The 24,779-nt window shown below is 50.8% G+C and overlaps 9 protein-coding genes across 9 annotated transcripts; 5 read left to right on the forward strand and 4 right to left on the reverse strand.

The window, feature by feature from the left end:
• Positions 1-130: 130 nt before the first annotated feature.
• Positions 131-4,175, forward strand: ASPSYDRAFT_147711 (uncharacterized protein; the record flags this gene model as incomplete). The annotated part of the gene is made up of 8 exons (XM_040841746.1): positions 131-694; positions 748-905; positions 961-1,635; positions 1,979-2,081; positions 2,150-2,697; positions 2,759-3,147; positions 3,196-4,028; positions 4,086-4,175. 8 exons carry the CDS (start codon positions 131-133, stop codon positions 4,173-4,175), a joined length of 3,360 nt encoding a protein of 1,119 aa, XP_040704271.1.
• An 859-nt stretch (positions 4,176-5,034) lies between these two features.
• On the forward strand, positions 5,035-6,044 carry ASPSYDRAFT_148081 (DUF218 domain protein; the record flags this gene model as incomplete). The annotated part of the gene is made up of 4 exons (XM_040841780.1): positions 5,035-5,114; positions 5,185-5,292; positions 5,415-5,466; positions 5,535-6,044. The coding sequence occupies 4 exons, from the start codon at positions 5,035-5,037 to the stop codon at positions 6,042-6,044; spliced, it is 750 nt and encodes a 249-aa protein (XP_040704272.1).
• A 124-nt stretch (positions 6,045-6,168) lies between these two features.
• ASPSYDRAFT_147649 (spindle checkpoint protein MAD2) lies at positions 6,169-7,161 on the reverse strand (the record flags this gene model as incomplete). The annotated part of the gene is made up of 7 exons (XM_040841738.1): positions 6,169-6,457; positions 6,514-6,733; positions 6,782-6,810; positions 6,874-6,912; positions 6,963-6,988; positions 7,035-7,060; positions 7,113-7,161. 7 exons carry the CDS (start codon positions 7,159-7,161, stop codon positions 6,169-6,171), a joined length of 678 nt encoding a protein of 225 aa, XP_040704273.1.
• A 416-nt stretch (positions 7,162-7,577) lies between these two features.
• On the forward strand, positions 7,578-14,280 carry ASPSYDRAFT_56036 (uncharacterized protein; the record flags this gene model as incomplete). Its single annotated transcript, XM_040849140.1, has 4 exons — positions 7,578-8,152; positions 8,208-9,467; positions 9,878-9,976; positions 10,044-14,280. 4 exons carry the CDS (start codon positions 7,578-7,580, stop codon positions 14,278-14,280), a joined length of 6,171 nt encoding a protein of 2,056 aa, XP_040704274.1.
• A 424-nt stretch (positions 14,281-14,704) lies between these two features.
• bud32 (serine/threonine protein kinase BUD32) lies at positions 14,705-15,556 on the forward strand (the record flags this gene model as incomplete). Its single annotated transcript, XM_040841657.1, has 1 exon — positions 14,705-15,556. The coding sequence occupies one exon, from the start codon at positions 14,705-14,707 to the stop codon at positions 15,554-15,556; it is 852 nt and encodes a 283-aa protein (XP_040704275.1).
• ASPSYDRAFT_736673 (putative gamma-cysteine synthetase regulatory subunit) lies at positions 15,507-16,866 on the reverse strand. Its single transcript, XM_040850720.1, has 2 exons — positions 16,701-16,866; positions 15,507-16,599 (listed from the first exon to the last, which is right to left on the reverse strand). Exons 1-2 carry the CDS (start codon positions 16,721-16,723, stop codon positions 15,678-15,680), a joined length of 945 nt encoding a protein of 314 aa, XP_040704276.1. The 5' UTR covers positions 16,724-16,866; the 3' UTR covers positions 15,507-15,677.
• An 80-nt stretch (positions 16,867-16,946) lies between these two features.
• On the reverse strand, positions 16,947-18,136 carry ASPSYDRAFT_87058 (aldo/keto reductase family protein; the record flags this gene model as incomplete). Its single annotated transcript, XM_040851771.1, has 6 exons — positions 16,947-17,099; positions 17,193-17,565; positions 17,657-17,838; positions 17,888-17,945; positions 18,001-18,011; positions 18,062-18,136. 6 exons carry the CDS (start codon positions 18,134-18,136, stop codon positions 16,947-16,949), a joined length of 852 nt encoding a protein of 283 aa, XP_040704277.1.
• Positions 18,137-18,386: 250 nt separating this feature from the next.
• ASPSYDRAFT_173123 (amphiphysin) lies at positions 18,387-20,289 on the reverse strand. The gene is made up of 3 exons (XM_040843433.1): positions 19,946-20,289; positions 18,861-19,886; positions 18,387-18,811 (listed from the first exon to the last, which is right to left on the reverse strand). Exons 1-3 carry the CDS (start codon positions 20,127-20,129, stop codon positions 18,789-18,791), a joined length of 1,233 nt encoding a protein of 410 aa, XP_040704278.1. The 5' UTR covers positions 20,130-20,289; the 3' UTR covers positions 18,387-18,788.
• Positions 20,290-21,744: 1,455 nt separating this feature from the next.
• Positions 21,745-23,677, forward strand: ASPSYDRAFT_42216 (IscS subfamily cysteine desulfurase). Its single transcript, XM_040846429.1, has 2 exons — positions 21,745-22,927; positions 23,134-23,677. Exons 1-2 carry the CDS (start codon positions 21,830-21,832, stop codon positions 23,554-23,556), a joined length of 1,521 nt encoding a protein of 506 aa, XP_040704279.1. The 5' UTR covers positions 21,745-21,829; the 3' UTR covers positions 23,557-23,677.
• Positions 23,678-24,779: the final 1,102 nt, after the last annotated feature.

Consider the following 24,779-nt stretch of genomic DNA (forward strand, 5'->3'; position numbering starts at 1 on the left):
GCATTGACTGAGAACCAGCTTGTTGTTCCCTCAGGCTTCGTTTACATCCGCTGCCTAGTAGTATTTAACTTGGTTTCTCTTCAATTTGCAATTCTAAGCCAATTCGGGCTGGTGGAGGAGCTGCGCCATCATGGATCCAGTAAACCCGGCCTCGTTGCCGCCCGAATTCTGGAGTCTGGATCCGTATGCGAACCAGGACTCTTCACATCACCATTCACACCCTCCTCAGCAGCAGTCGACTCCACAACCACCACAACAGCAGCCTTTGGGGATTAGCTGGGACCATCCTGTGTTGCATTCACAACCACCCCAACGTGACCAGGGCCATGGCTTATATCAGCCGCCAACGCCTCAGTCATGGCAGCAAAACCCGCTGCATCACCAACCTCCCATGGCCCCTCCGACACCGCAGGAACTGGGGATGCCGGCGCAGTATCGGCAAGTGCCTCCGTATGCGCAGGGACAGGTGACATTTGACTCGAGACCTCCAGCGTCCGACAATTCGCACTACCAGTCATACTCATTCGATCCCAACTTCTACGCTCCTCCACATCTTACGATTCCGGACGCCTTCTCACAGTCACATTCACCGCAACTCCCTCAGCAACAGTCGCAACCTACGTCTTATCCGCCACTGCACCAGAACTCCCTTCCGCAATACGCCATTTCTCCAGGATTTCCGGATGATTCTCCGGTGGGCAATAACCACAACTCTTTCCCCTGAGTATTTAAAACTGACTCTAGTAGCACCCCTCCATCAACTTCCCCAATGAATTCCCGCAGCAGCCGCAGAGTATTCCGGAGCAGACAATTAACCCGCAGTTCATCAACCCTCCGCAACCGGTGACCCAGAATTCCTCTCTAAACAATCAGTTTGTTTATGTCAATCCCGGAGAGGATCCAAAGTACGTTCTTCTTCCAAGCTTCCTTTTTAGTGCTCAATCTTATACTTTTAACTAGAATGTATAGATATTTTCCGGATAATGTACCCATGCAGTCGGTTATGAGCCAGCCTAGAATGAACAGCGGCCTTGTTCCTGGCCAAGCTCCAAGGGCTGCGGTCACTCCTAATAATGGTATGTTTGTGTTGACATCTCGTTTTTTAATTATTAACCCCAAGGTAGGCCTTAAAGCTCCACAAGCAAACACTCCTTTGGCAGCTAAGCCTGCGCCACTACGAGCAAAACCAGCCGCTACTAAAAAACAGTCTCAACCCAAAAAGGCAGTTATTAAAAAGGCAGACGGGAAAGGCTCTGTTTCTTCGGCTTCAGATAGTTACGAGTCCGATGACTCCCTTGAAATACAGGAGCCAGAAGAGCCTTCTCCTCTGCCTCCTGCTCGCCCTAATGACCCTGAAGCTGCTGCACAGTATGATGCACTCCGTGCTGTGTGGTCTCCACGTAATAGACGGCCTAAGGTCGACAAGGTTAAGAACGCATTAGTTGCATTCAAAGACGTTGTTAAAAGCCTAAGGGATACGTGGAAAGAAAGCGCCCAAGCTTTGAAAACGGCGGAAAATAAGGGTGAATCGAGCAATACGACTGAGCTTAGAAAGCAGGTTGCCCTGCAACGACGTCTCATGGATGTCGTCGTCAGTACCACTCTTGCCAAAGGTCACCCAATCATCGTTGAAAAGTATGTGAATTTCCTCTTCCTTTTCCTTTGTTTTGCATACCTGGCATATCCTTGCCACAGCCATAGAAGTCAGAAAGAAATTGAGAGAACCTCTCATGTAATCTCCCTAATATGGTTGCTATCATGTTATAAAGAATCCTTATATAATAAGGGTGAGCTTTTAACTCTGTACTCGGTGGCAATTGCCTTCAGCTGGCTGTGATTCATGGGAAGAAGCATCCTTCCTTAAGGACCCACATAGAATTGGCAAAGCACCAGCGGGTTGAAAGTTCCCCAGGTTTCTGGATTCGATTATCTTAACTATCTTACTCGGTAATGGGTCGGGAAGCTGACTGAAATTTAGGCTGGGTGAACATCCCATGGCTGTAGCAGCAATGTACTCTTTCCTCTTGGATCGGCACCAAGCCTCTGATATTGACGGGACATTGACTCTGAATATTCTTAAGGTGAATATTATATACCTACCCCTCTGCGGTTATTGGTTGTGTGACTGTTTGCTGACCAAAATTTCCAGTTGCTCGCCCGATTCATCACTGTTGATGAAGATGTCCTCCAAAAAACGAATGTGGCGAAATTGCTCCCAAGATTTGTGAAGAAGGGCACTCCAGAAGTGAAAACTCTCTCACAAACCATACTTGACAACGCCGCCGCAAGGACCAAGCGGAAACAGGAGAAAGGGAAATCAGGTCCAAAAGAAGGTTCCCCGGCCAAAAATCCGGATGGCGCAGCTGTAGATGGTGCGCGCAGAGATATTTCTGGGTCTAAACGGCCACGAGATGGAGAGACCAACGGTCAACAGCCTGCTGCAAAGAAAGTGATAGTTACGTCAAATACCAAGCCAGGCTCCAAGGCCAGCGGGCCCTCCACTAATGGCGCCGCTAAGCGCACTCAAGAGGCTGGGCAAGAAAACAAGCCTCCTGGAGGCCCGGGCTCTCTTGCTGCACGCCCGAAGGCGAACATTGTCGCACCAAAACCTACAAACCTTTTTGGAACTTTAACTTCAGCCTCCAAAAAGCCCGGTACATCGAATGCGGAGAGAGCCGCCGCTGCCGCTAAGACAGGGTAAGTTGATTGGAACTATCCGCGAATTGTTTATCGATTTTATATACTAATCATGTGGCAGCAGCCCTGCTGAAAAGAAAGACGCCCCCCGACCAGCGTTTTCTTTCGGTGATATCATGGCAGACCTTAACAAGCAGAAAGAACCTGCTCCGCAGGAAATACCTGAAAGCAAAACGCCCGAAACAGAAGAGGAACGGGAGAAGAGACTCCGCAAGGAGGCACGAAGAAAATTGCGCGTTACCTGGAAACCTGATGACTCCCTTACTGATATTCGCTACTTCACCCACGATCCGGATGAGGAGCTTGGGCCGGGCGACCGTTCTCGACAAGTGGGTGATGTGAAGGGTGAAGGAAGCGTCCTCAAACTTCACAAGAATTTGGATGAACTTGAAGAGGATGATGACAGCAGTGCTCGAGAGGAGCAGCTCTTTGAATATTATGCTCCCTCTGGTAAGAACCTATTGTCATTAGACCTTGTTCGTTTACTAATTGGTATAGAAATTGATGATGGCGACATCTCCGCTGAGGACCGTGGGAGGAACCATATCAAACGTGGTGGCACCCAGCAACCTACGAGTCCCGAAGCGAAGGCCCAGGAACATCGGGAAGCCACGACGCTTATGGTCTTCCACACCTCGCCTGCGGATGTGCCTCCGTCTGCTAAGGAGCCCCCACCGCCGGATAATGACGAAGAGGTGCCCGAAGTTCTCTCATTTGGAGAGCTGCCAGATCAAGTCAAGGCTCGACAAGAACGGTATTATTCGATGACCAAGCCTCAGCCGACTCCCCAGAGCCAACCGAGCGCGCAGAATAACCAGTTCGTCTTTAACCTGCTCAAGTCCATCCAAAATCCTGGCCAGCCACAACAGTCAACGCCCCCACCTCAAGCTCCCACACCGACGCAAACCCCAGCATTCAACCTGGAGCAAACGATCAGTATGCTTCGACAACAACAACCTCAGCCGCAGCCACAGGTGCCTCAAGCCCCTCAAATACCTCAGCCTCCTGCAATTGATCAACGGCTTTTGGCTATGCTTTATGGTGGGCAACAACCGCAGCAGCAACAACCACAACCACAGCCGCAACCGCAAGCTCAGCCTCAGCAGCCGGCTATACCGCCGTATCTTGCTGCCATCATATCCCAGTTCAGCAACCAAAATCAAACCCAGCAAGCGGGTAGCAGCACGCCCCCTCAAGCCGCGGCTCCAGCTCAGCCTCAATCATCAGGACACTACGAGGACCCAGAGCGCAAACGCATGCGTGAAAATGGTGGCTCTGATGGCGACGATAGGTGGAAGCGGAACCGAATGAACCCACCCAATAAGAAGCACGTAAGTACTTGAACCCAGACTCCCTACTTACCCGGCTTTATACTGACTCTGAATTAGCCCAAGGTCGGATTAGTTGCATGCCGATACTGGGCTGAAGGAAGGTGTCTTAAGGGCGATGACTGTACATTTCGCCATGACCCTCTTTGACTTAACATAGTATCATCGACGAAGCCTGATACCCCGACGTGCATTTTCACCTGCATTACTTTTCGCATTTTACATACTACAATTTCTCAGTTCGATCTCGGTCAGCCTCGACGGTGTTCCGGCGTTGTGACCTGACTTGACCGGCTTGACTTTTTCCATCTGTCGCCACATTTCGTTATTCTATTTTTCATTCGCGAAAACCCCATTTCATCTACTAGCATGGCGCTTTGCTTTCACCTGCATACAATACACGCATCGTGATTTCTGTGGAGTTAGGGATGGATATCTAGGATTACACTGGGTGGCGCTGTACTCATCTACTACATTACCGCGGCTCCTGTTCGGCATTCGGTTCTGTTTCTGTGTCTGTTTCTAGCATTGGGTTTCGACCATATGATATATCTGGACAGAGCGAGCATTGTACATTACCTAGGTACCTAGTATAGGACGGATTGGGGTGCTTGTGCTGGAATTGAAATGCCCTGAATGGTTTGACAGGGCTTTTCTTTTTGAGGATATTTCCTGTTCATTGCGTGTGTAGTCAACCACATATTACATATTCATTATTCTCAGAGTACCCAGTAAATAACGTACCCAAGTCCAGTTCGTAGGAAGCTTCCAACCCAAACAGTGATGGATCCATTGGTGGGGCTCGTCAAGGGAGCTGAGGTACGGGAGGTAACTACACCACACCGTATCACTCCAACTCTTACTTATAGTATTACTTAGCACTTATCCCTTCACACTAGTTGGGGAAAGGCCCTAAGACAGACCCTCATCCTGATACATATAATACCTTACATTGCATCCCTAGCCACTACTTTGCTATTACTAGTATTCACAGGGAAACGGCGCCCGAATGCCCACCCACTTAATCATCGTCTGCTGCCACGCAATCTACCTAGGCGGGCCAAATAAGGGTCGAGACGAGCGAGAATGGTAATATTAGACTCCTTCATTCTATACATACCATATAGCTGATAAATATCTGACATGGATACGTAAATAGGTTAATTGAGCCCTTTCAACGCGGGGAAACGCCTACGTTTACGGAGCATGTCAAGGCCGGCATTCGGCTCTTAGCAGAGGATGCGGATGGTTTGCTTGCTTTTTCTGGGTGTGTGCTATCTTTGATCTACATGGTGATCCTAAACTGGTCGAGGGGATCGTGATGGGGCTGGGCCTATTTTTCTTCAATGAGTGCCCTGGCCTTGCTAACTTGGTGGATACCGAACGTAGGGGCGCGACAAAACGACCGGCGACTGAGCTTACAGAAGGGGATTCTTATCTGGTAAGTCCATTCAGCATTTTAAGAGATGAATGGTATATCTGGACAGGAACTGATAGATAGCTATGAAGAACCTTGCAAAAGACAACGAGTTCTTCGGCTATGCATCTCGTATAGATACAAGCAGGATGACAGCCGAGACACATGCAGCGGACTCTTACCAGAATGTGCTATTCTCTATTCTTCACTTTCAGTTACACACGGGTGTATATCCGCAGAGAGTAACGGTGGTGACGCATGAATTTAAGCGTGAACGGTTTATGGAGTGTCATTTCCCGGCTGTGGGGATGGGCGAGCAGGGGAGAGGGCGTGTTGTTGGGATCAATCCGCCAGAAGAGGTGACACCGTTAAAAGAGTTGGTGGAGGGAGAGGAGAAACGGGGTATAGGGCTATGGAGAGAGGATAAGTATGGGGTTGGGGATAAGCTGAAGGGAAAGAGGGTGAAGCGGGGATGGATTGATGGAATGGAAAGGGGACTGTGGGTTGGTGTTGGTTTGGAAGCTGTGGTTGAAGATTTGGTGTGCTGGGATGGGGCCGAGTGGTTTCCACGGATAATGAAGCTACCTTGGTGTAGAACGTGATGATCATATATGCATGTTAGTCATTATGCTGTGAGATAGAGATCTGTTATATACCCGGAAATAACTTAGAAAACAACGACAAGGTGACTCCGCAAAAACGCCTGACCTGCTTCTCATTTCACATTTAATCGGCAAGACGGTAGCTAACCATCGTCTCTACTCTGTGGTTGTTGGTGCTGAAGCTCCGAAGCTGTACCTTCTCGGCATTCTTGATATCTTTGGCATCGCTGTCACCCCATTCGACCGGAACTTCCGAGTCTGCATCTGCGTAGACAAGGACGTTGAATGTGCAGTCGCCGTCCAACACGGGAAGGAATGTAACAGAGGCAGTGATCTGTCGGAAGATAGCCTGGATCTCCTCTTGGATTTGCTTTTCTGTTTTCTCAGCTTCCGGGGATTGAGAGTCGGCATTTCTGAAAATAAAGACAGTCAGCGAGTGCGTAAATTTGATGCATTTGAGAGAACATACCCCGGCGTATCGTTCTCTTTGTCGCCTGACTTGCGAGCCGATTGACTCTTGGACTTCTTCCCAAATATTTCCACATCAAACTGCCACCGCTCCACGTGCTCACCAGTCTCTTTGTCCGTAATGACAACAACAAGTTTGGAAATTTTGCCTCCTATCATCCATTTGTTCAATTGAGACATGATCTTCTTGATGTACGCCTTCACCTGATCATCGGCGGTGACTGGGTCCGTTAACGAGAGTCGCGGGGAGAGGGGGAAGGTTGGCTAACCGAGCATGTTCAAGCCATACTTCTTGACACTGAAAGAATAAAAGTTAGCCTGTAATTTCCAAAAAGAAAACATGAGAGGCATTGGGACATACGTTGTGAAATCTTCTGGAGGATACACCCCTCGCTGGAACCTGGAGCGGCGTTAATGAGCTGACCGGGAGATCCGTGGGACAAAACTTACAGGATGGAGTTGATAGAATATTCAAACTGAATATATTAGTATTAACTGGGATAGTGGCAATGACGAACTCACGAATTCAGCCACCAGCTTTCCGGATCCTATTGCTCGTGAGTCTTGAGTATGCGGGGGAACAGAAGAGTCGGTGCGTACCTTTCAAGGAGAGTTTGTGAACCTTGGACTTGTCTTTTGACGCGGACATGGTAACCGAATATGCGTGCAATTAGAATTCGCCAGAATATGAGTCCTTTTCCGCTGCTGAAGGGGGTTTGAGAGTGGAAGAAGTTGAGCTTTGTTTACTCGCGATAGTCACCGCAGCAATTTGGTCGACCGCCTGCGACTGGTCATTTCTCCGCAGCCAACTTTTTTGCCGATCGATCTCCGGTCGACTGTCCACCACGCAACAATCCGACTCAAATTCCCTGTCAAGCAAGTCGTCATTCCCATGCTATTGCAGAACTCCCAATGCGAGGATGCCTGCAGTTAGCCGGATGGCTGAGCGCGGCTCCGAAATGGCCTGCGTCCAGCCTTCTTAAGGCGTCCAGATCTTCCTTCGGAACCCGGTTTTTTACCACCACCACTCCCTACAATGCCTCAAGGGGCCCTTCGAAAGTTTCTATGACCGATCTCGAAAGGAGAATATCCGCGATCCCAATTGAACGATACCGCAACTTCTGTATTGTCGCGCACGTTGACCATGGAAAGAGCACGCTCTCCGACCGACTCCTGGAACTTACCGGCACAATCAAACCGGGGACGAATAAGCAGGTTCTAGACAAACTCGACGTCGAGCGCGAACGAGGAATTACAGTCAAGGCACAGACATGTACTATGATATATAACCATAAAGGGGAGGACTACCTTCTGCACCTTGTTGATACCCCCGGCCACGTCGATTTTCGCGCTGAAGTGTCGCGGAGTTACGCAAGTTGTGGAGGAGCGCTACTGTTGGTTGACGCTAGTCAAGGTATTCAGGCACAGACTGTCGCGAACTTTTACCTTGCCTTTTCCCAGGGATTGGAGTTGGTTCCCGTCATCAATAAGGTAGATCTACCGTCCGCCGAACCGGAGCGGGCTCTCGACCAGTTGCAGCAGTCCTTTGAACTTGACACGGATGATGCAGTGCTCTGTTCTGCAAAGACAGGATTGAATGTGGAACAACTTCTCCCTACAATTGTGGAGAAGATTCCTGCGTACGTTGTCGTGTTTTCCTGTGCGATTTTATGTGATGTGCTGACAATAGAATAGACCGGACGGCGACTCTAAGAAACCTCTCCGTATGCTACTTGTCGATTCTTGGTACGATTCCTATAAGGGCGTTATCTGCCTGGTCCGTGTATTCGACGGCGAACTCCGCGCCGGTCAGCAAGTTGTGTCATTTGTAACAGGAATTAAGTATTTCGTGGGCGAAGTTGGTATCCAATATCCAACCGAAACCGCCCAAACCGTCCTCCGCGCCGGTCAAGTCGGATACATTTACTTCAATCCGGGCATGAAACGAAGTAAAGAGGCGAAAATCGGCGACACTTTTACAACGGTCGGGTCGGAGAAGCTCGTGGAGCCTCTGCCTGGATTCGAGGAGCCCAAGGCAATGGTCTTTGTAGCTGCGTATCCTGTAGATGCAGACCATTTCGAACACCTGGAGGACAGCGTCAACCAGCTCATGCTTAACGATCGAAGTATCACTGTGCAAAAAGAATCCTCGGAGGCACTTGGAGCAGGCTTCAGACTCGGCTTCCTGGGAACTCTGCACTGCTCGGTGTTTGAGGATCGCCTTCGCCAGGAGCACGGTGCGAGTATTATCATTACCCCGCCGTCCGTCCCAGTCAAGGTCATCTGGAAGGATGGGAAGGAAGACATTATTACAAGCCCTGCTAAATTTCCCGACGAGGACACAGTGCGCATGAAGGTCGCGGAGTTGCAAGAGCCGTACGTTTTGGCCACTTTGACCTTCCCGGATGAATACCTCGGAAAAGTCATTGAACTTTGCGAAGCCAACCGAGGAGAGCAACAGAGCATGGAATATTTCACCTCAACTCAAGTCATCCTCAAGTACCAGCTCCCTCTAGCCCAACTGGTCGATGATTTCTTTGGCAAGCTGAAGGGCGGAACGAAAGGATACGCTTCGCTAGACTACGAGGAGTCTGGTTGGAGAACTAGCAACATCGTCAAGCTGCAACTACTCGTTAACAAAGCACCTGTGGATGCTGTCGCTCGACTCGTCCACTATAGCCAAGTGGAAAGACTGGGAAGGCAGTGGGTGACGAAGTTCAAAGAGCATGTCGACCGACAGTTGTTCGAGGTTATCATCCAGGCTGCAGTCGGCCGCAAAATCGTGGCGCGTGAAACAGTCAAGCCATACCGAAAAGATGTGCTGGCAAAACTTCATGCCAGTGACGTTAGCCGGCGAAGGAAGCTGTTGGAGAAACAGAAGGAAGGACGAAAGCGACTCAAAGCCGTTGGAAACGTGGTGATTGAGCACAAGGCGTTCCAAGCATTCCTGTCGAAGTAGCGATTTCAGTTGTACGTTGTATTATATAGAGAGTTTGGACGTGTATATTATTTAGGATTGAGTTAAAAATCATAATAGGCATTCATGGACCTCCACATTGAACCGCGAGAACCTGGTATAGTTAGGCTGTCGCTGATTGGACGAGATGAGGGGGGAGCTCTGTCGGCGCGAAAAAAGTTTCGTCGCCGACCCCGCCGTTGACTTGACTTGCAGCCTCTCACTCTCCCACCTTCACGGCCTCCTCAGTTCACTCCTAAGGTTTCTTGACGGTGTTGCTTGCCTACTAATTTATTCAGACTATTGCGCCGACTCGTGATTCACCACCAAGCGAATTTTGTCCGAGCTCTCGCGCCTCCGATCTCCCACCCCGTTGAGTCATCTCCTGCCATGATCATTCCTTGAAAAGCGTGATGCAGCCTCTGGAAGGTGTGCAGGCCGACCTGGGCAAGGCCCAGGTCATAGACCGCGTTCCTAAAGTGATCAAGGAGCTGAAGTTTGGCGTTTTGTAAGTGGCCGCTGGTCGAGGTTTTCGCCGGCGCAGGGAGAGGCTAACGGCTTCGGCTTCTCCGCAGGTCCAACGATGACATTGTCAGCCAAGGCGTGGTGGAAGTATCCGACCGCAAATTCTACAACCTCGAAAATGACCGAGCCGTCGTTCCTCATGGCCCTCTCGATGGGCGCATGGGTATTTCGAACAAATCCTCGTCCTGCCAGACCTGCGGCGGTGCGCTGCAAGTTTGCAACGGCCATTTCGGCCATGTGAGACTTGTCTTGCCTGCGTTCCATGTGGGATATTTCAAGCGGGTGATTGGTATCCTGCAGGAAATTTGCAAAGAGTGTTCACATATACTTCTCCCCGAATCAGAGCGCCGTGCTTTTCTGCGTGAGATGCGCCGCCCGCGACTGGATAACTTGCGAAAGTTGCAGATTGCCAAACGAGTCAACGAACGCTGCCGCAAGACCCGAACCTGCGAATACTGCGGTACTGTCAACGGTGTGGTTAAGAAAACAGGCACCAGCTCTCTTAAAATTACCCATGACAAATTCCGTGCCTTCAATGCGTCGACGTCGGTGAAAAAGGTCCCGCCGCCTAGCAAAATTGTTTTCGATAGGTCGCTTGAAGAGGCGAGGAGCTCGAACGGAGAGGTTGAGAAACACTACAAAAAAGCCCAGGATGATTTGAATGCACTGCGGGTTTTGAACCTGTTTAAGCGGATCTCAGATACCGATTGCGAATTGTTGGGCTTGGATCCCAAGGAAGCAAGACCGGAGATGTTTCTTTGGCAGTTCATCCCTGCGCCGCCGGTTTGCATCCGTCCCTCCGTGGGCCAGGATGCTTCGTCCACTGAAGATGATCTGACGGCCAAGTTGGGAGATATTGTTCAGAGTAATATTAATCTCAAGAATGCTTTGTTGAAAGGTGCACCTGTGCAGACCATCATGGAATGCTGGGACTACATGCAACTACAAATCGCTGTCTATATCAACAGTGATGTTCCAGGTCTCAACAAGGCGGACCTGGGAAAGCCCATCCGTGGTTTCGTGCAGCGTTTGAAAGGAAAGCAGGGTCGATTCCGTGGTAATCTTTCCGGAAAGCGTGTTGATTTCTCTGGTCGAACTGTCATTTCGCCTGATCCTAATCTACGTGTTGATGAGGTCGCGGTGCCAGAGCTTGTTGCAAAGAATATGACTTATCCCGAGGTGGTTTCTAGATACAACAAGGAGAAGTTGCAGCAACGGGTCCGAAATGGAACAAAAAAGTGGCCGGGTGCCAACTATATCATCAAGAAGGGCAACCCATTGAAGACTATGCTTAAGTACGGTAACTTGAAATTTATCGCCGACCAACTGCAGGAAGGAGATATTGTTGAGCGCCATATTGAAGATGGTGATATTGTCCTGTTCAATCGGCAGCCCTCCCTCCACAAACTCAGTATCCTATCCCACTTTGCAAAAGTTCGCCCTCACCGAACATTCCGATTGAACGAGTGTGTTTGCAATCCATACAACGCTGATTTCGATGGTGACGAAATGAACCTTCACGTGCCTCAGACAGAGGAGGCCAGAGCCGAAGCAATGGAGCTGATGGGTGTGAAGAATAATTTGGCGACCCCCAAGAACGGAGAACCCATTATCGCAGCTATTCAAGATTTCATCAGTGCTGCCTATCTGCTTAGCAGCAAGGACAACTTCTTCGACCGCCGTACTTTCACCCAGATTTGCTTGTATATGCTTGGCCCGGAAACTCGTTTCGACCTTCCGGCGCCTGCAGTTCTTAAACCACAGATGCTCTGGACAGGAAAACAGGTTTTCAACATCTTGATGCGCCCAAATAAGGATGACCCGGTTATGGTCAACCTAGACGCAGCTTGCAGAGAATTCAAGCAAGCAAAGGATCGGCCACGGGACCTGGACCCTAACGATGGATGGCTTGTGGTTCGGAATTCAGAGATCATGTGCGGTGTGATGGACAAGTCTACTATTGGTTCTGGAAAGAAGGACAATGTGTTCTATATTATGCTTCGTGATTTTGGCCCAGCTGCAGCGGCCGAGGGAATGAACCGTCTGTCGAAACTATCGGCTCGTTGGTTCACGAACATGGGGTTTTCTATCGGAATCACGGATGTATACCCCAGTGAGAGACTGATACGCTCGAAGAACGATCTAGTCGAAGCGGCGTACGCAAAGTGTGACGAGGTTATTGCACAGTACAAGGCTGGGACGCTGGAAAAGTATCCTGGATGCGACGAATTGCAGACCATGGAAAACCAGCTCTCTGGTATTCTGAGTAAGGTCCGTCAACAGGCTGGTGACGAGTGTATTGCGCAGTTGAGCAAATACAACTCTCCACTGATCATGGCTACATCTGGATCGAAAGGTTCCAGTATCAACGTGTCTCAGATGGTTGCTCTCGTGGGTCAACAGATTATTGGCGGTCAGCGTGTGCAGGATGGCTTCCAAGATCGAACCTTACCCCATTTCCCAAAGAATGCCCGACAACCTCCGTCAAAGGGTTTCGTTCGAAACAGTTTCTTCTCGGGTCTTCTTCCCTACGAATTTATTTTCCACGCCATGTCTGGTCGTGAAGGTCTGGTCGATACTGCAGTCAAGACTGCCGAAACCGGTTACATGTCACGTCGTCTCATGAAGTCCTTGGAAGATCTTTCTACTGGATACGATGACACAGTGCGAAACTCGTCCCAGGGAATTGTGCAATTCCAGTATGGTGACGACAAGTTGGACCCCGTGGATATGGAGGGTAAAGCCAGACCAGTCCACTTTGACCGAACTTTCATTCACTCAGAGTCTACGACCTATGAGAATGATGAACGCAGTCTGTCCCCTGCTGAGATCATGCAAGTATGCGAGGAAATGCTCTCGAAGGAGCGGGCCAAGCTCGTTCGGAAAGATCTGATGGGAACCGAGCTCGGTTACATGGATCGTACTGACCACGGCATTGACCAATTCGAGAGTGCCCGTGATTTCCTCGAGTCTATTCAGCAATACGTTGGAACAAAGGCGGACAAGTTGATTTCTCAAGGTGGTGACAGCGACCCGTCTGACGAAAGGACCATCAAGGGGTTGAACCACACAGGAAAGCTCACGGAGACGACGCTTCGGACCTTCATTTCCGAGTGTCTGACTAAGTACAAGCGAGCCCAGGTTGAGCCGGGACATGCTGTTGGCGCTGTCGGTGCACAGTCCATTGGAGAGCCTGGTACTCAGATGACTTTGAAGACTTTCCATTTTGCTGGTGTCGCCGGTATGAGTATCACACAGGGTGTTCCCCGTATCAAGGAAATCATCAACGCTTCCAAAGAGATCAGTACTCCCGTTATTGCCTGCGAGCTGGTCGAAAAGCAACACGTCGTCGGTGCGCGCATGGTCAAGGGACGTATTGAGAAGACTTTCTTGCGCGATATCATCCATTACGTCCGAGAAACCTGGACTGGGAAAGAGGCATTCTTGACCGTCAAGATCAACTGGGACACTATTAGAGACTTGGAACTCGATCTATCAGTGCCGAAGATCCGTCGTGCTATCGAGAGCACCCGACGATTCAAGGCAGACGACTTGACGTTTAGATCAACGCGCTCCCACATCCACATTATGATCGATCTGGATCCCTCTAGCAAGGACAAGCTGTCCAAGACAGAGATTGCTGCCACTAGTGCGGATCCCTTCCTCCGCTTGAAGGCTCTCAAGCGCCTCCTCCCCGACATCCAAGTCCTCGGACACCCACAAGCGAGCCGTGCTATCATCCGTACCGACGAAAAATCTGAGAAGAACACCCTCTTGGTCGAAGGATACGGACTCCGACAGTGCATGAACACGGACGGTGTCGATGGCCTCCGTACCACCTCTAACAACGTGATGGAAGTTCGTGAAGTACTCGGAATCGAAGCGGCCCGGAAGACCATTGTCCAAGAAATCAGCGAAGTCATGAAGGACATGGACATCGATCCGCGTCACATGCAGCTGCTGGCCGATGTCATGACCTACAAGGGTGAGGTCCTAGGTATCACTCGATTCGGTCTGGCAAAGATGCGCGACTCCGTTTTGCAATTGGCCTCTTTCGAGAAAACAGCAGACCACCTGTTTGATGCTGGTGGCGCAGGCCGGACAGATCTCATTGAGGGTGTCTCGGAATGTATCATCATGGGCAAGACGGTGTCGCTGGGTACAGGTGCGATGGAGGTTGTGCGCAAGATGAACTTCTACGAAAACCAGATTGGGGCGAAGAAGACCACCTTTGAGGATGTTTGGAATGATGTTCACAATCAGAAGAGCAGGAAGAGAAAGGCATAGATGATTCCAAGGAAAAGCATATTGGGCGTTTAGCGTTTGCTTGTTTGTACGATTGATGGAATACTCATGGTTCACGTGGTGGCTTTGATCTAAGAATTAGTATTCAATATAAACAATCTGTCATACTTTATTATCCTTGTGGCTCCTGTAGAGTATCATTCGTGGTGACTACGTAGTTTATCTCGCGGTTCGGCCAAAGATAAAAAGGTTCCCCACCACAAATTTATCAGAGCTTCTTCCCCTCCTACATTCTTCTTCTCCTACATTCTTCTCTCAACTTCAACCTCAAACCACAACCTCACCAAGCGACCCGGAGCCAAACCAGATGCCCAAACACAAAACCGAACCCTCCGAAATACCACAATCAAAGCCAAAACATATAAAAACCGAAGCAACCGAGCCCCAGCGCCCGAAACGGTCCACAATGCCAGGAACGAACCACCCACCCCCACCATTCAGCACAATCCTCACCACCACCACCACCACTTCAGAAGCAGAAGCAGAACCCTCAACTCCGTTGACACCGATTTATCAAGGCGCCGAAGCGCACCTATACAAAACCACCTTCTTAGACCCCGCCACAGCCGTTGCGCTCAAGATCCGCCCGTCAAAACCCTACCGACACCCGATCTTGGACCGACGGTTGACCCGCGCCAGAATCCTACAGGAGGCGCGATGCTTACAGAAACTAGTGAAGGAAGGGGTTAGCGTCCCCGCGCTGCTGGGAATGGATTGGGAGGGCGCCGGCGGAGGGAGCTGGTTGGTTATGGAATGGGTTGAGGGCGGCGTTGTGAGGGCGGCTTTGGATCAATGGGAGGGGTACATTAAGGGACTTGAAAGGAGAGAGAATAAGGAACTGGGCCAGGTGGTGAATGCAGACGAAGAGAAGAAGGTTCGCGGGCTTATGAGGAGAATTGGTGCTACGGTTGGAGGGTTGCATAAGGCCGGGGTTATACATGGGGATTTGACGACGAGCAATCTCATGTTGAGGCCCGTGGGGGGTCCAGTACAGGATGACGGAGAGGGCTCACCGTCTATGGAGGGGGAGGTTGTGATGATTGATTTTGGATTGGCGAGTCAAAGTTCAGCTGATGAGGATCGGGCGGTGGACTTGTATGTCCTTGAGAGGGCGTTTGGGAGTTCGCATCCCCGGACGGAGAGATTCTTTGACGAGGTTCTCGTTGGGTATAAGGAGAGTCATAGGGGCGCCGTATCGGCGCTGAAGAGGCTAGAAGATGTACGAATGAGAGGGAGGAAACGGAGTATGATTGGGTAGTCTACCTAAGTTCAACAACGGCCTATATAGGCTGAAACAAGATGCATTGCAATCCAAAGCACAAACGCCACGCTTTTACATGCGAATAAACAAAAGTTGTAGATGACCAAGGTTGTCAAAATCAAAGTGTGGGTTCAACACAGCTCCCGACATCTGCAAGTGCAAAATAACCCTTGTTCTCAACAACACCCCGGTCCTTCACCACAGCCGTATACTTCACCACCCACTGCGTTTCAATATCCCCCTGCACACCATCCTGCGCATCCGGCGTCGATGCCAGAATCCCCGCCCCACGCTCGCCAGGCCCCAGCAGCTCTCTCGTTGTCCCCACAGGCAAGATATCATTACAATCATTATGCGTCAGCAAATCAATCTTCTCCTGCTTTGCATACAGAATCAGACTCTTCGGCACAACGCAGCAGTCTTTCAAATTGATCTGGTCCACAGACGGCTTGACCCGCGTGTGTTCCAGGAACTTCGCCAACCGCTCACTGCCGAACTCCGCAACGCCCAACTGCGAGATCTTCCCCTGGTCATAGAGAGTCTCTAGACTGCGCCATGTCTGCACCAGGCTATCGAAGTCGTCGGACTGTTCTTCGCTCCCGTCATCAACGGAACTAACCTCCTCTTCTTCCTCGCTATCATCTTCCGCATCGAAGAGAATCCCGGGAAACGAAACAATCAGCAGATCAATCGAGTCGACCTGCAACTCCTTTAGCACGAGATCGATCGCCTGCTTCGTGTGCGCGCATCGGCGTGAGACGGGGATGCCGGGGAGATAGAAGAGTTTGACGGTGATATCGTACTGGGGGCGTTCCTCGGCGAGGCCGCGCTGCGAAAAGTCCACGGCGGGGATGTATAGTGCGTCGTCGTCCTTTCTTGTCCATGAGGCGTAGCGTTCCGTTGAAGTCCCGTTGCTTGCGGCTGCGGTGGATTGCTGTGCGGCTTGGAAGTTTGCGCGGAGGGAATTGATCAGTTCGACGTTGGATTTGAATGTTGATGGTTGGCGGATGACGGAGGGACCGCCAGAGGTCATTATATTCCTGGTAAAAGATTTCTGTTAGTTCTTCATGACGTGCGATTGTGCTTGTTCGAGGGTGGGTGTCGGGGTGGCGGCGAGGCAGGGATGGCGGGGATAACGCACGAGGTGGAAAGGATTAACTTCATGGTCGCTGATCAGAGCAGGCTTGAGAATGCAAAATATCTATTTTCGCTTTCCAGAGTTCCCCTGTTCAGGAGGGAGGAGAGGGCGAGATTGCAGTTGGCAGGTGGTGGTGATGGTGGGGTTGCAGATGTCAAAAGGATCGATTGCTAAGCAGCGCGGGGGCCGATCTTCTACTCTATCTCAATTCTCTTATCACGGCAGCACAAGCTATCTACACCCACCCATCTAGTCATAGTCAAGAGTAGGATCCCAGTCCGTCGGCGAATACTCTCCTGTATGCAGAGTCTTCATGTCCTCATCCGACAGTTCGAAATCAAACACCTCCGCATTCTCCTGGATGCGATTGGGCGTGACGGATTTGGGAAGTGGTACAAGGCCCTGAAACCAGTTAATTCCAATCAAGTCTACACTCTACCACCAGAGCGAAGGTAGATCTGATAGAGCGGAAAAAGCAAAACGGGTAGAACTAACCTTCTGCAACCCCCACCGAATCATAATCTGCGCTGGCGACTTGCCATACTTCTGCCCCAGCTTCGCCAACAGCGGCTCCTTCATCCTCTCACCATGCGCCAAAGGCGAATACGCCTCGACAATGATATTGCGCTTCTGGAGCCACTCGATGATTCCCGACCGGTCACACCAAGGGTGTATCTCGTACTGCCCGACATCGATCTTGCTCCCGTCGCCGCTGGACTTGATGTACGCCTCTAGTTCGTCGAGGTGGTGGATGCCGTAGTTCGAGACGCCGATGGATTTTGTCTTTCCAGCTTTCTGAGCTTCAACGAGGGCTTTCCACGAGCCGAGTCGGGCTTCTTTTCCACCGTAGGGGGCGTGGAGGAGGACTCTACATAACACAAAAGAAATCACATAGTTAGTCACACCTGGGAAAGCTGTAGGATTTAGGGAGGGGGGAAGATTATCGGAGATCAACTCACAGGTCAAAGTATTCCTGCTCTGCAGTTCTCAGGCTCGACTCGATTGCCCGCTTGGTTCCATTGTACCCCATTGACTCCGGGGGGATCTTAGTAGTGAAGAAGATCTCAGATCGGTCGATGCCGGAGGCAGCCATTGCACGCCCGCAAGGCTTTTCGTTGCGATACATAATTGCGGAGTCGACCTGTTTGAATTGGTTAGGTCAATTGAGCGATGGGAAACGGGGATCGTACATGGCGATATCCGATGCGCAGAGCCTCTCGGGTGGTCTGCTCTGTTTTGGACGCTGGACTGGAAGACACCTAATTATTTCGAGTCTCTAGATTCGATAGGCTGGGAGATTTACATCATATAGACCTGGCTGCTGTTAGTGAACCTGCTGGCTCTTGTTGTGGCGGATTGCTTACACCATATCCTAGGATAGGAATTTCATGGCCCGAGTTCATTCGGTAGGTGGAACGAAGACCCTTGAGGGCAGCCATGGTTACTTTTATTGATAGTACGAAATAAGTATCAGAAATAGAGGGGTTGTGCAAGTTAAGTGAGAGCAAGAGTCGGAGTTGGAGTTGGGGTATTTATACAGATGAGATCATTGAATGGAGACCTGGTGGGGCTCTACTTCTGGTGAAGCACTGCACTCTTCTCTTTTATACTATTGAAAAGAACAGCTATTTAAAGCTATTCCAGCCATCCTTGCGTCCAGAATATGTAGACTACGCTATAGTTTCATCTGTTAAACTTCGTATTATTTACTTGATCTAATAGAAGACCGCGCAAAGAGGGCTTATTGCACAATCCTTAAATATATATAAAAGTACAGAGCGTTAGAGTCCTCTGCAGTGAAGTTCCTGGTAGGATATCACCTTAAATTTTATGGAAGGACATTCCCCAAGCCTTCATGAATATGGAGAGTAACTCGCTGACAGAGTGCGGTTGCTGCCGTATTTCAATTACTGAAAATCAAGATATTATATATACACGATGTTAATGCCATGAGCGCTGCGGTGTAAGCAAAAGGGCCAACAAACGACAATTCTTTATGCGGGCCCCGGTGAGACTCTAGCTCCGAAGACAGGTATGAAATTTGCAGAGAATAGAATTAGAACAGCCGTATATTAACTTCGACCTCATATACTAGTTCAACTGGACGTAGTTCGCTGCAACACGTTAGTATAATGTTGTAATAGTCTAAAGCGAGTATCTTACCTGGGAACTGTCCTTCTCGCCCGTCGACACGGCCCGTCCACCACTCGTTCGTGTTGTCCGTCCGTTGTACGATTTCGATGACATCACCGGCAGTGAAGCTCAAGTCACCGTGAGCCTGTGCTTCGTAATCGTACAGTGCTGTAACCGTCTCGACGGGCGCGCTGAAGCGAGAAGGCTTAGGCTTCGGGGGTGGGGGTGCTGGCTTTTTGGCTGCGGCAGCGGCAAGGGCACCCCCACTGGAGGAGCCGGGGGAGTAGGGAGGTGGTGGATTCTCGACAACATCGGGGTCGCTGGCCTTTGATCCATAGCGGCCCTTCTCAGCAGCCAGTTTGTCCTTGATACTCAGCTTCGAGCCTGCTCCCGGGCGGCGACCGCCTGTCGTCTTGTAGTGGACAATAGTGAGCTCTTCCGCCTTCTCCTTGACGTCCCCGCGCTTCTCCTCGTATGCCTCCTCAATATCCCGCGTTAAGTCGAAATAGCCAATGTTAATACCTTGCATCTTGTCGTGCAATGTGTAGAAGACGTTCAGCTGCATGTAGTAGAAGGATTGAAACAGCGGTCGGATGAATTCAGCCTCGAGCTGGAACAGTTTGGGCAGCTCTTCCTTGAGCAGATCGTTATAGCCGTTGAATTCTGATGTAGCTTGCTCCACATCACCCTCAGCCTTATAAAGAGCTTTCTCATCCTTCAGCGACTTGTCCTTCTTATCTTGAAGCTTCTTGAGCGTGGCACGATGACGGTCGTAGTCCAGCTTTTTATGGTCTCGCTTAACGCCAACCTTGCGAATCGCCTTGATCACTTCCAAGAGCTGCTGCGCAGGGCTGACGACGCGAGACTCAATCATCTCCAGCTCAGGCGCTAGTGATTCCTTCAAGTCCTGCACGATTGCTTCATATTCCTCGCAGGCCCGAATCCCCTCGGGGTTTCCTTCAATCGCATATGTGCTTGGGTCGGAGGCACGGCCAGAAATGGGTTTATATAACTCTGTCATGGCCTTGGAGAATTCGATCTGGTGGTCCAACATGCCTAAGCGGGGTAGGTGTTAGACCGGTTAAGGCGGGGGTCGTCCGTGGAGAGCAACTTACCATTCACGGCGTCGAAGTACTTCTTCGACTCATCGTGGAGTTTCTTGGTCTCCTTCTCGAGTTCCTGAAATCGGCGTTCTGCATCGGAGTAGACCGCGTCCTGGGTGTGCTCGCCGATGTTGAACTTGGCCTTGAAGTTTTGCGGGGCGCGGGCAATGCTCTTCTGGAAACCCTTTAAACTCATCTCGGACACTGGGTGTTTCGGGAGGCAGCGGAATCGCTAGGTATGGGGTAAAAGGGGTGGTTTGAGGGGGATAACAAGAAAGCAAGGGCGGGAGAAGGGAACGAGAAACAGGGCTGAGGGAGTAAGTGGGGAGAACGTGGGAATTGGCTGGTTTGCTGGTGCCTTGACTTTCACGAACGCTGACGCTCACAGTTAAGACTGTTTGGCTGTGGCTGAGCTGTCTATGACATAATAGGGCCGAAATCGTGGCTGTGCCATGGCCCGTGACGGCCCGTGACTGGCCAGGGGACACTCCAGTTCCACTCTACAATCCTACTCTGTACAGTCCCTTGAACAACAAATTCATGTTGATGGCTCTGATGGTGGTTGTTGTTCACCGACAGAGTGATGAGCTTGAGGTCCCTCGTATTATGAGGCGTCATCCTGTGGGCTGCCATGACTTTACTCCGGTCCGGGCCATGAGTTCCAAGACAGCAGTAATCATGTTATCAAGGGCTGTGGTGGAATTCCATAAGCATGCATGCCCAGTAGCCTGAGTTCCTATGGACCTATGCACCTTCTTAGATTAAATACCGCCGCGATTAGAGCTCCGACATAGGCGATTGCCGACACGGCCCGTCTCTTGATTTCTGACTTGATCAATCGGCCTTAGTGTCTAGGTGCCAGCCAATTTATTTCTGCATTTTCATCCTTCCACGAGGGTTGAACCAGCCGCAAGCACGTAGGTACTCCAGGTGGGCAAGCGCAACTGTCGGACCGATTGGACGCGCCTTCTCAATTTGGGATGGGTAAATCCGGCTTTAATAGCAGGAGCGTCCCGCGGACTCGGAACAAGCGAACAAGGGCAAGAGCAACAGTTGAATTAAAGCTGCCGGTGGCCTGATATTGTCTTGGTGACAGGCATAGTAAGTATACAACTGTATTTATTGTCGTGCTTGCCCGGTTTTTTAGGTGTATTGCCGGTGCTAATACTGTAGTGAGGCAGTCAGGATACTATATATATCAGGTAGAAGCGTATAAAATCACAACGAAATCGAGAATAGACAGTATCGAATACCTTATCAACATACGTACTACTAATTTACTTCTGATACTCGTAGATACTACGGATTAAGGACCAATTTGAACAGAGTGCGTGCGGGCTTTTTCGGTATACTATTCAATACCTAGTACAGGTGTCTATATCTTACCCACCGAAACGCTTCTGCGGTACAGGGAAACTTGCCGACAATCTAACAAGCAACTAGTGGGAGGCTAACAAAACATATTTTAAGAACCTCATTGAAGGATACTTTCGAAATAATCAGAGGATGGCGCGCTGGTAGTAGTCGATAGTTGCCGATGACGGTGGCTTTGGAACTGGCATGAAAATTGCTGGGAGGGCTTGCCTTGGCCACAGATAGAAGAAACAGTTCCCCTGTTCCATTCTCTTGGGTCTTAACCTTATAAGAGTTGGAGCTGCTCCAGATATGATTGCCTAATTATCTACTGCTATAGAAAGAGCCCCGGATGTCCGATCCCCGACCCCGGTCGGATATAAACCCGATAAGGAATAGCGGCTTGGCAATGATATAACTCCCCGACTTTTTTCGCACGTCACCATCAGTTCCTCTCTAACAAACATCGGGCATATTGCCATCATCCACCATCACAACACTAGCTGGATCATTTTATGTTGAGGCTGTAAATTGCTATCCATAATGTCTAGCGTGGCTCCTTTCGCCTTGAGACAGGCATCTCGAGCCTATGCGCGCCGGCTGCCAGCACAGCACCTGCTTTCCCGGCGGGCGCTCGCCACCCCTGCCTACAGGACCTATGTCACCGAAACCAAGGCTGGAAATGCCCAGGTCTCGGTCGACACCGCCATCAAGCAGGAACAGAAGGACTTTGTTAAGAAGACTGGCCTTGCGCCAGGCAGCGCCGATCTTCCGGCCTCTGGTGTCTCCGGAGATGCTGCCATGAGCCCGGCCGCGGGGATCCTCGGACAGGCTACGATAATGGACCAGGGAACGCGACCGATCTATCTCGATGCGCAAGCTACTACGCCGACCGACCCTCGTGTTCTTGACGCAATGCTCCCCTATCTTACCGGAATTTATGGAAACCCGCACTCACGGACGCACGCCTACGGTTGGGAGTCGGAGAAGGCTGTTGAGCAGGCTCGTGGATATATCGCCAACCTGATAGGTGCTGATGCCAAGGAGATAGTGTTTACGAGTGGGGCTACGGAGAGTAATAACATGAGTATCAAGGGTGTGGCTCGGTTCTTTGGCCGGTCCGGAAAGAAGAAGCACATCATTACGACTCAGACAGAGCACAAGTGTGTCCTTGACAGCTGCCGACATCTTCAGGATGAGGGCTTCGATGTCACGTATCTGCCTGTCCAGAACAACGGTCTCATCAAGATCGAAGACCTGGAGGCCGCTCTGCGCCCAGACACTGCTCTTGTCAGTATCATGGCTGTCAACAACGAGATCGGTGTCGTCCAGCCGCTGGAGGAGATTGGAAAGCTTTGCCGCTCGAAGAAGGTCTTCTTCCACACCGATGCCGCCCAGGCTGTCGGCAAGATTCCGCTTGACGTCAACAAGATGAACATCGACCTGCTATCCATCTCGAGTCACAAGATCTACGGTCCCAAGGGCATTGGTGCGTGCTTCGTCCGTCGCCGACCAAGAGTCCGTCTCGAGCCTATCATCTCCGGTGGTGGACAGGAGCGTGGTCTGCGTAGTGGTACGCTCGCTCCTCACTTGGTTGTTGGATTCGGTGAGGCCTGCCGTGTTGCTGCTCAGGATATGGAGGTAAGCTTGCCTTTTCTTTGATATGTTTATGTTTCTGCGACGAAGATTATGTGCTTTATTATGTCTTTTTTGAGAGGTTACTGGGGTAGCTACACGCTCTGCGTGTCCTGTGGCCCTTGAAGAATGTAGCAGGGGTGATGAGTCGAGATTTGATTCAGTTTTGAAGAAGCGTGGGAGCTAGAACCTTTAACTGACTGGCTGTTTAGTATGACACCAAGTACATTACGCGACTAGCTAAGCGCCTGTCGGATGGTCTCCTGGCTATGGAGCACACCGCACTCAACGGTGACCCCGAACGCCGCTATCCCGGATGCGTCAATGTCTCGTTTGCGTACGTTGAGGGCGAGTCCCTTTTGATGGCCCTGAAGGATATTGCGTTGTCATCAGGTAGCGCGTGTACGTCCGCCTCGTTGGAGCCTAGCTACGTTCTCCGTGCACTCGGCAGCAGTGACGAGAGTGCCCACAGCAGTATCAGATTTGGTATTGGGCGATTCACGACGGAGGCCGAGATTGACTACGTGCTGAAGGCAGTGCGGGAGCGAGTGGACTTCCTGCGGGAGCTGAGTCCGCTGTGGGAGCTGGTGCAGGAGGGAATTGACCTGAACACGATTGAGTGGAGTGGCCATTAGTTTACTGGTATACAGTGTATTCCGCGGCGTTGGATCTTGTAACATATGTACAGAATGATAAATTGACAATCACATGACCTAGAGTCGCAGAACCAATATCTCCGTCGTAACTAGTTAGTTAAGTGGCAATGTAGTATGTACATAAGCAACTCCGGCAGCCGATCATGGATCGCTCCGCAGCCCACCCTCACCGAGACTCAAACGGGGTGGCGTGGGTGGGAGCGAGAGACGCTAACTCTCGCTTAATTCTCGGCCGGTGAATCTGCACCCACACTCTGCGGCGAGTTGCTTCCGGCTCATTCTCTAGCACGCCCGCTACCACTCACTACCGCTCACGCTACCACCCACTCTTATCGGACCCCTCTCGCTTCCACCCAACGCCTCGCTGGTGTCTGTCCTGCATCTATAGACTCGACTATAGACTCAACGGCCAAGTATGGGGTATATAGCTCTACTATCAACATGCAACACCGGCTGAATTTCTCCCTTTCTTCCCCGTACAACTCTCCTTCCTTTCCAGCACCTTCGCCCATCTCGTCCCCGGCTTGCTCCCCTCCATCGCCATCGTCCACCCCTCTAAAACACCACGCGAGGCAAATAATGATCCCGTGCTCGCCTTCCAACTTGGCCCACTTGGCCCCCGGTTGACCTCGTAGCTGCTCCGATCCAGCCTGTTTCCATGGTCTGGCTCATCTTTAATAATCAATTATGATCATCTTGCAGCGAATCGCGTGTCCGGCCACGGCATCGCGGAATTCTCTGCGGCGTTATCTCTCGTTGTCCACTCTCTGGTTCCTGTCGCCGGCCGGTGTCGGTCCCTGGCTGCTCAACGGGCCTCAAGGTTTCTGCTCCTGCTGCCTTTTCTCTCCGGTTTTGCTCGTCCTGCCTCCTGCATCTCACATATTTCCGCGCGGGAACTCTTGTCTCTCGCGGGTCTTGCGGATCGTCTTCAACCCCGTTTATCTCCGGGATTGACAAATCCGTCCACACGCGTCATTTCCCTCTCTGGCCAGAGACGGCCAGAGCTGTTGGATTTAACCTCCCGGGGTCTCCTCGCTGGGTGGCGGTCTTTCACTTACCCCCGCCTCTATTGTCTTACAGCGTCAGACCCTGTCAATGAGAGCTTATGGGAGCTGATGGCCGGCGTGACCTTTGATCCTTAGATCCTGTGGCCTTTCTTTACCTCTGCAATTGTTTTCAGCCAGCGTCTAGAGCATCTAGAC

The sequence above is a fragment of the Aspergillus sydowii genome (assembly GCF_001890705.1).
Source record: "Aspergillus sydowii CBS 593.65 unplaced genomic scaffold ASPSYscaffold_3, whole genome shotgun sequence".
NCBI lineage: Eukaryota > Fungi > Ascomycota > Eurotiomycetes > Eurotiales > Aspergillaceae > Aspergillus > Aspergillus sydowii.

What these genes read in the sequence shown, in the direction of transcription:
- ASPSYDRAFT_736673 (XM_040850720.1), bottom strand. Translation starts at nt 16,723, where the DNA reads ATGAAGTTAATCCTTTCCACCTC. An exon ending in AAGTTAATCCTTTCCACCTC is followed by an intron (nt 16,600 to 16,700) that starts GTGCGTTATCCC and finishes ATCTTTTACCAG; the next exon opens with GAATATAATGACCTCTGGCG.
- ASPSYDRAFT_173123 (XM_040843433.1), bottom strand. Translation starts at nt 20,129, where the DNA reads ATGAGTTTAAAGGGTTTCCAGAAGAGCATTGCCCGCGCCCCGCAAAAC. An exon ending in GTACTTCGACGCCGTGAATG is followed by an intron (nt 19,887 to 19,945) that starts GTAAGTTGCTCT and finishes TACCCCGCTTAG; the next exon opens with GCATGTTGGACCACCAGATC. An exon ending in GCGAGAAGGACAGTTCCCAG is followed by an intron (nt 18,812 to 18,860) that starts GTAAGATACTCG and finishes AACGTGTTGCAG; the next exon opens with CGAACTACGTCCAGTTGAAC.
- ASPSYDRAFT_42216 (XM_040846429.1), top strand. Translation starts at nt 21,830, where the DNA reads ATGTCTAGCGTGGCTCCTTTCGCCTTGAGACAGGCATCTCGAGCCTAT. An exon ending in TTGCTGCTCAGGATATGGAG is followed by an intron (nt 22,928 to 23,133) that starts GTAAGCTTGCCT and finishes CTGGCTGTTTAG; the next exon opens with TATGACACCAAGTACATTAC.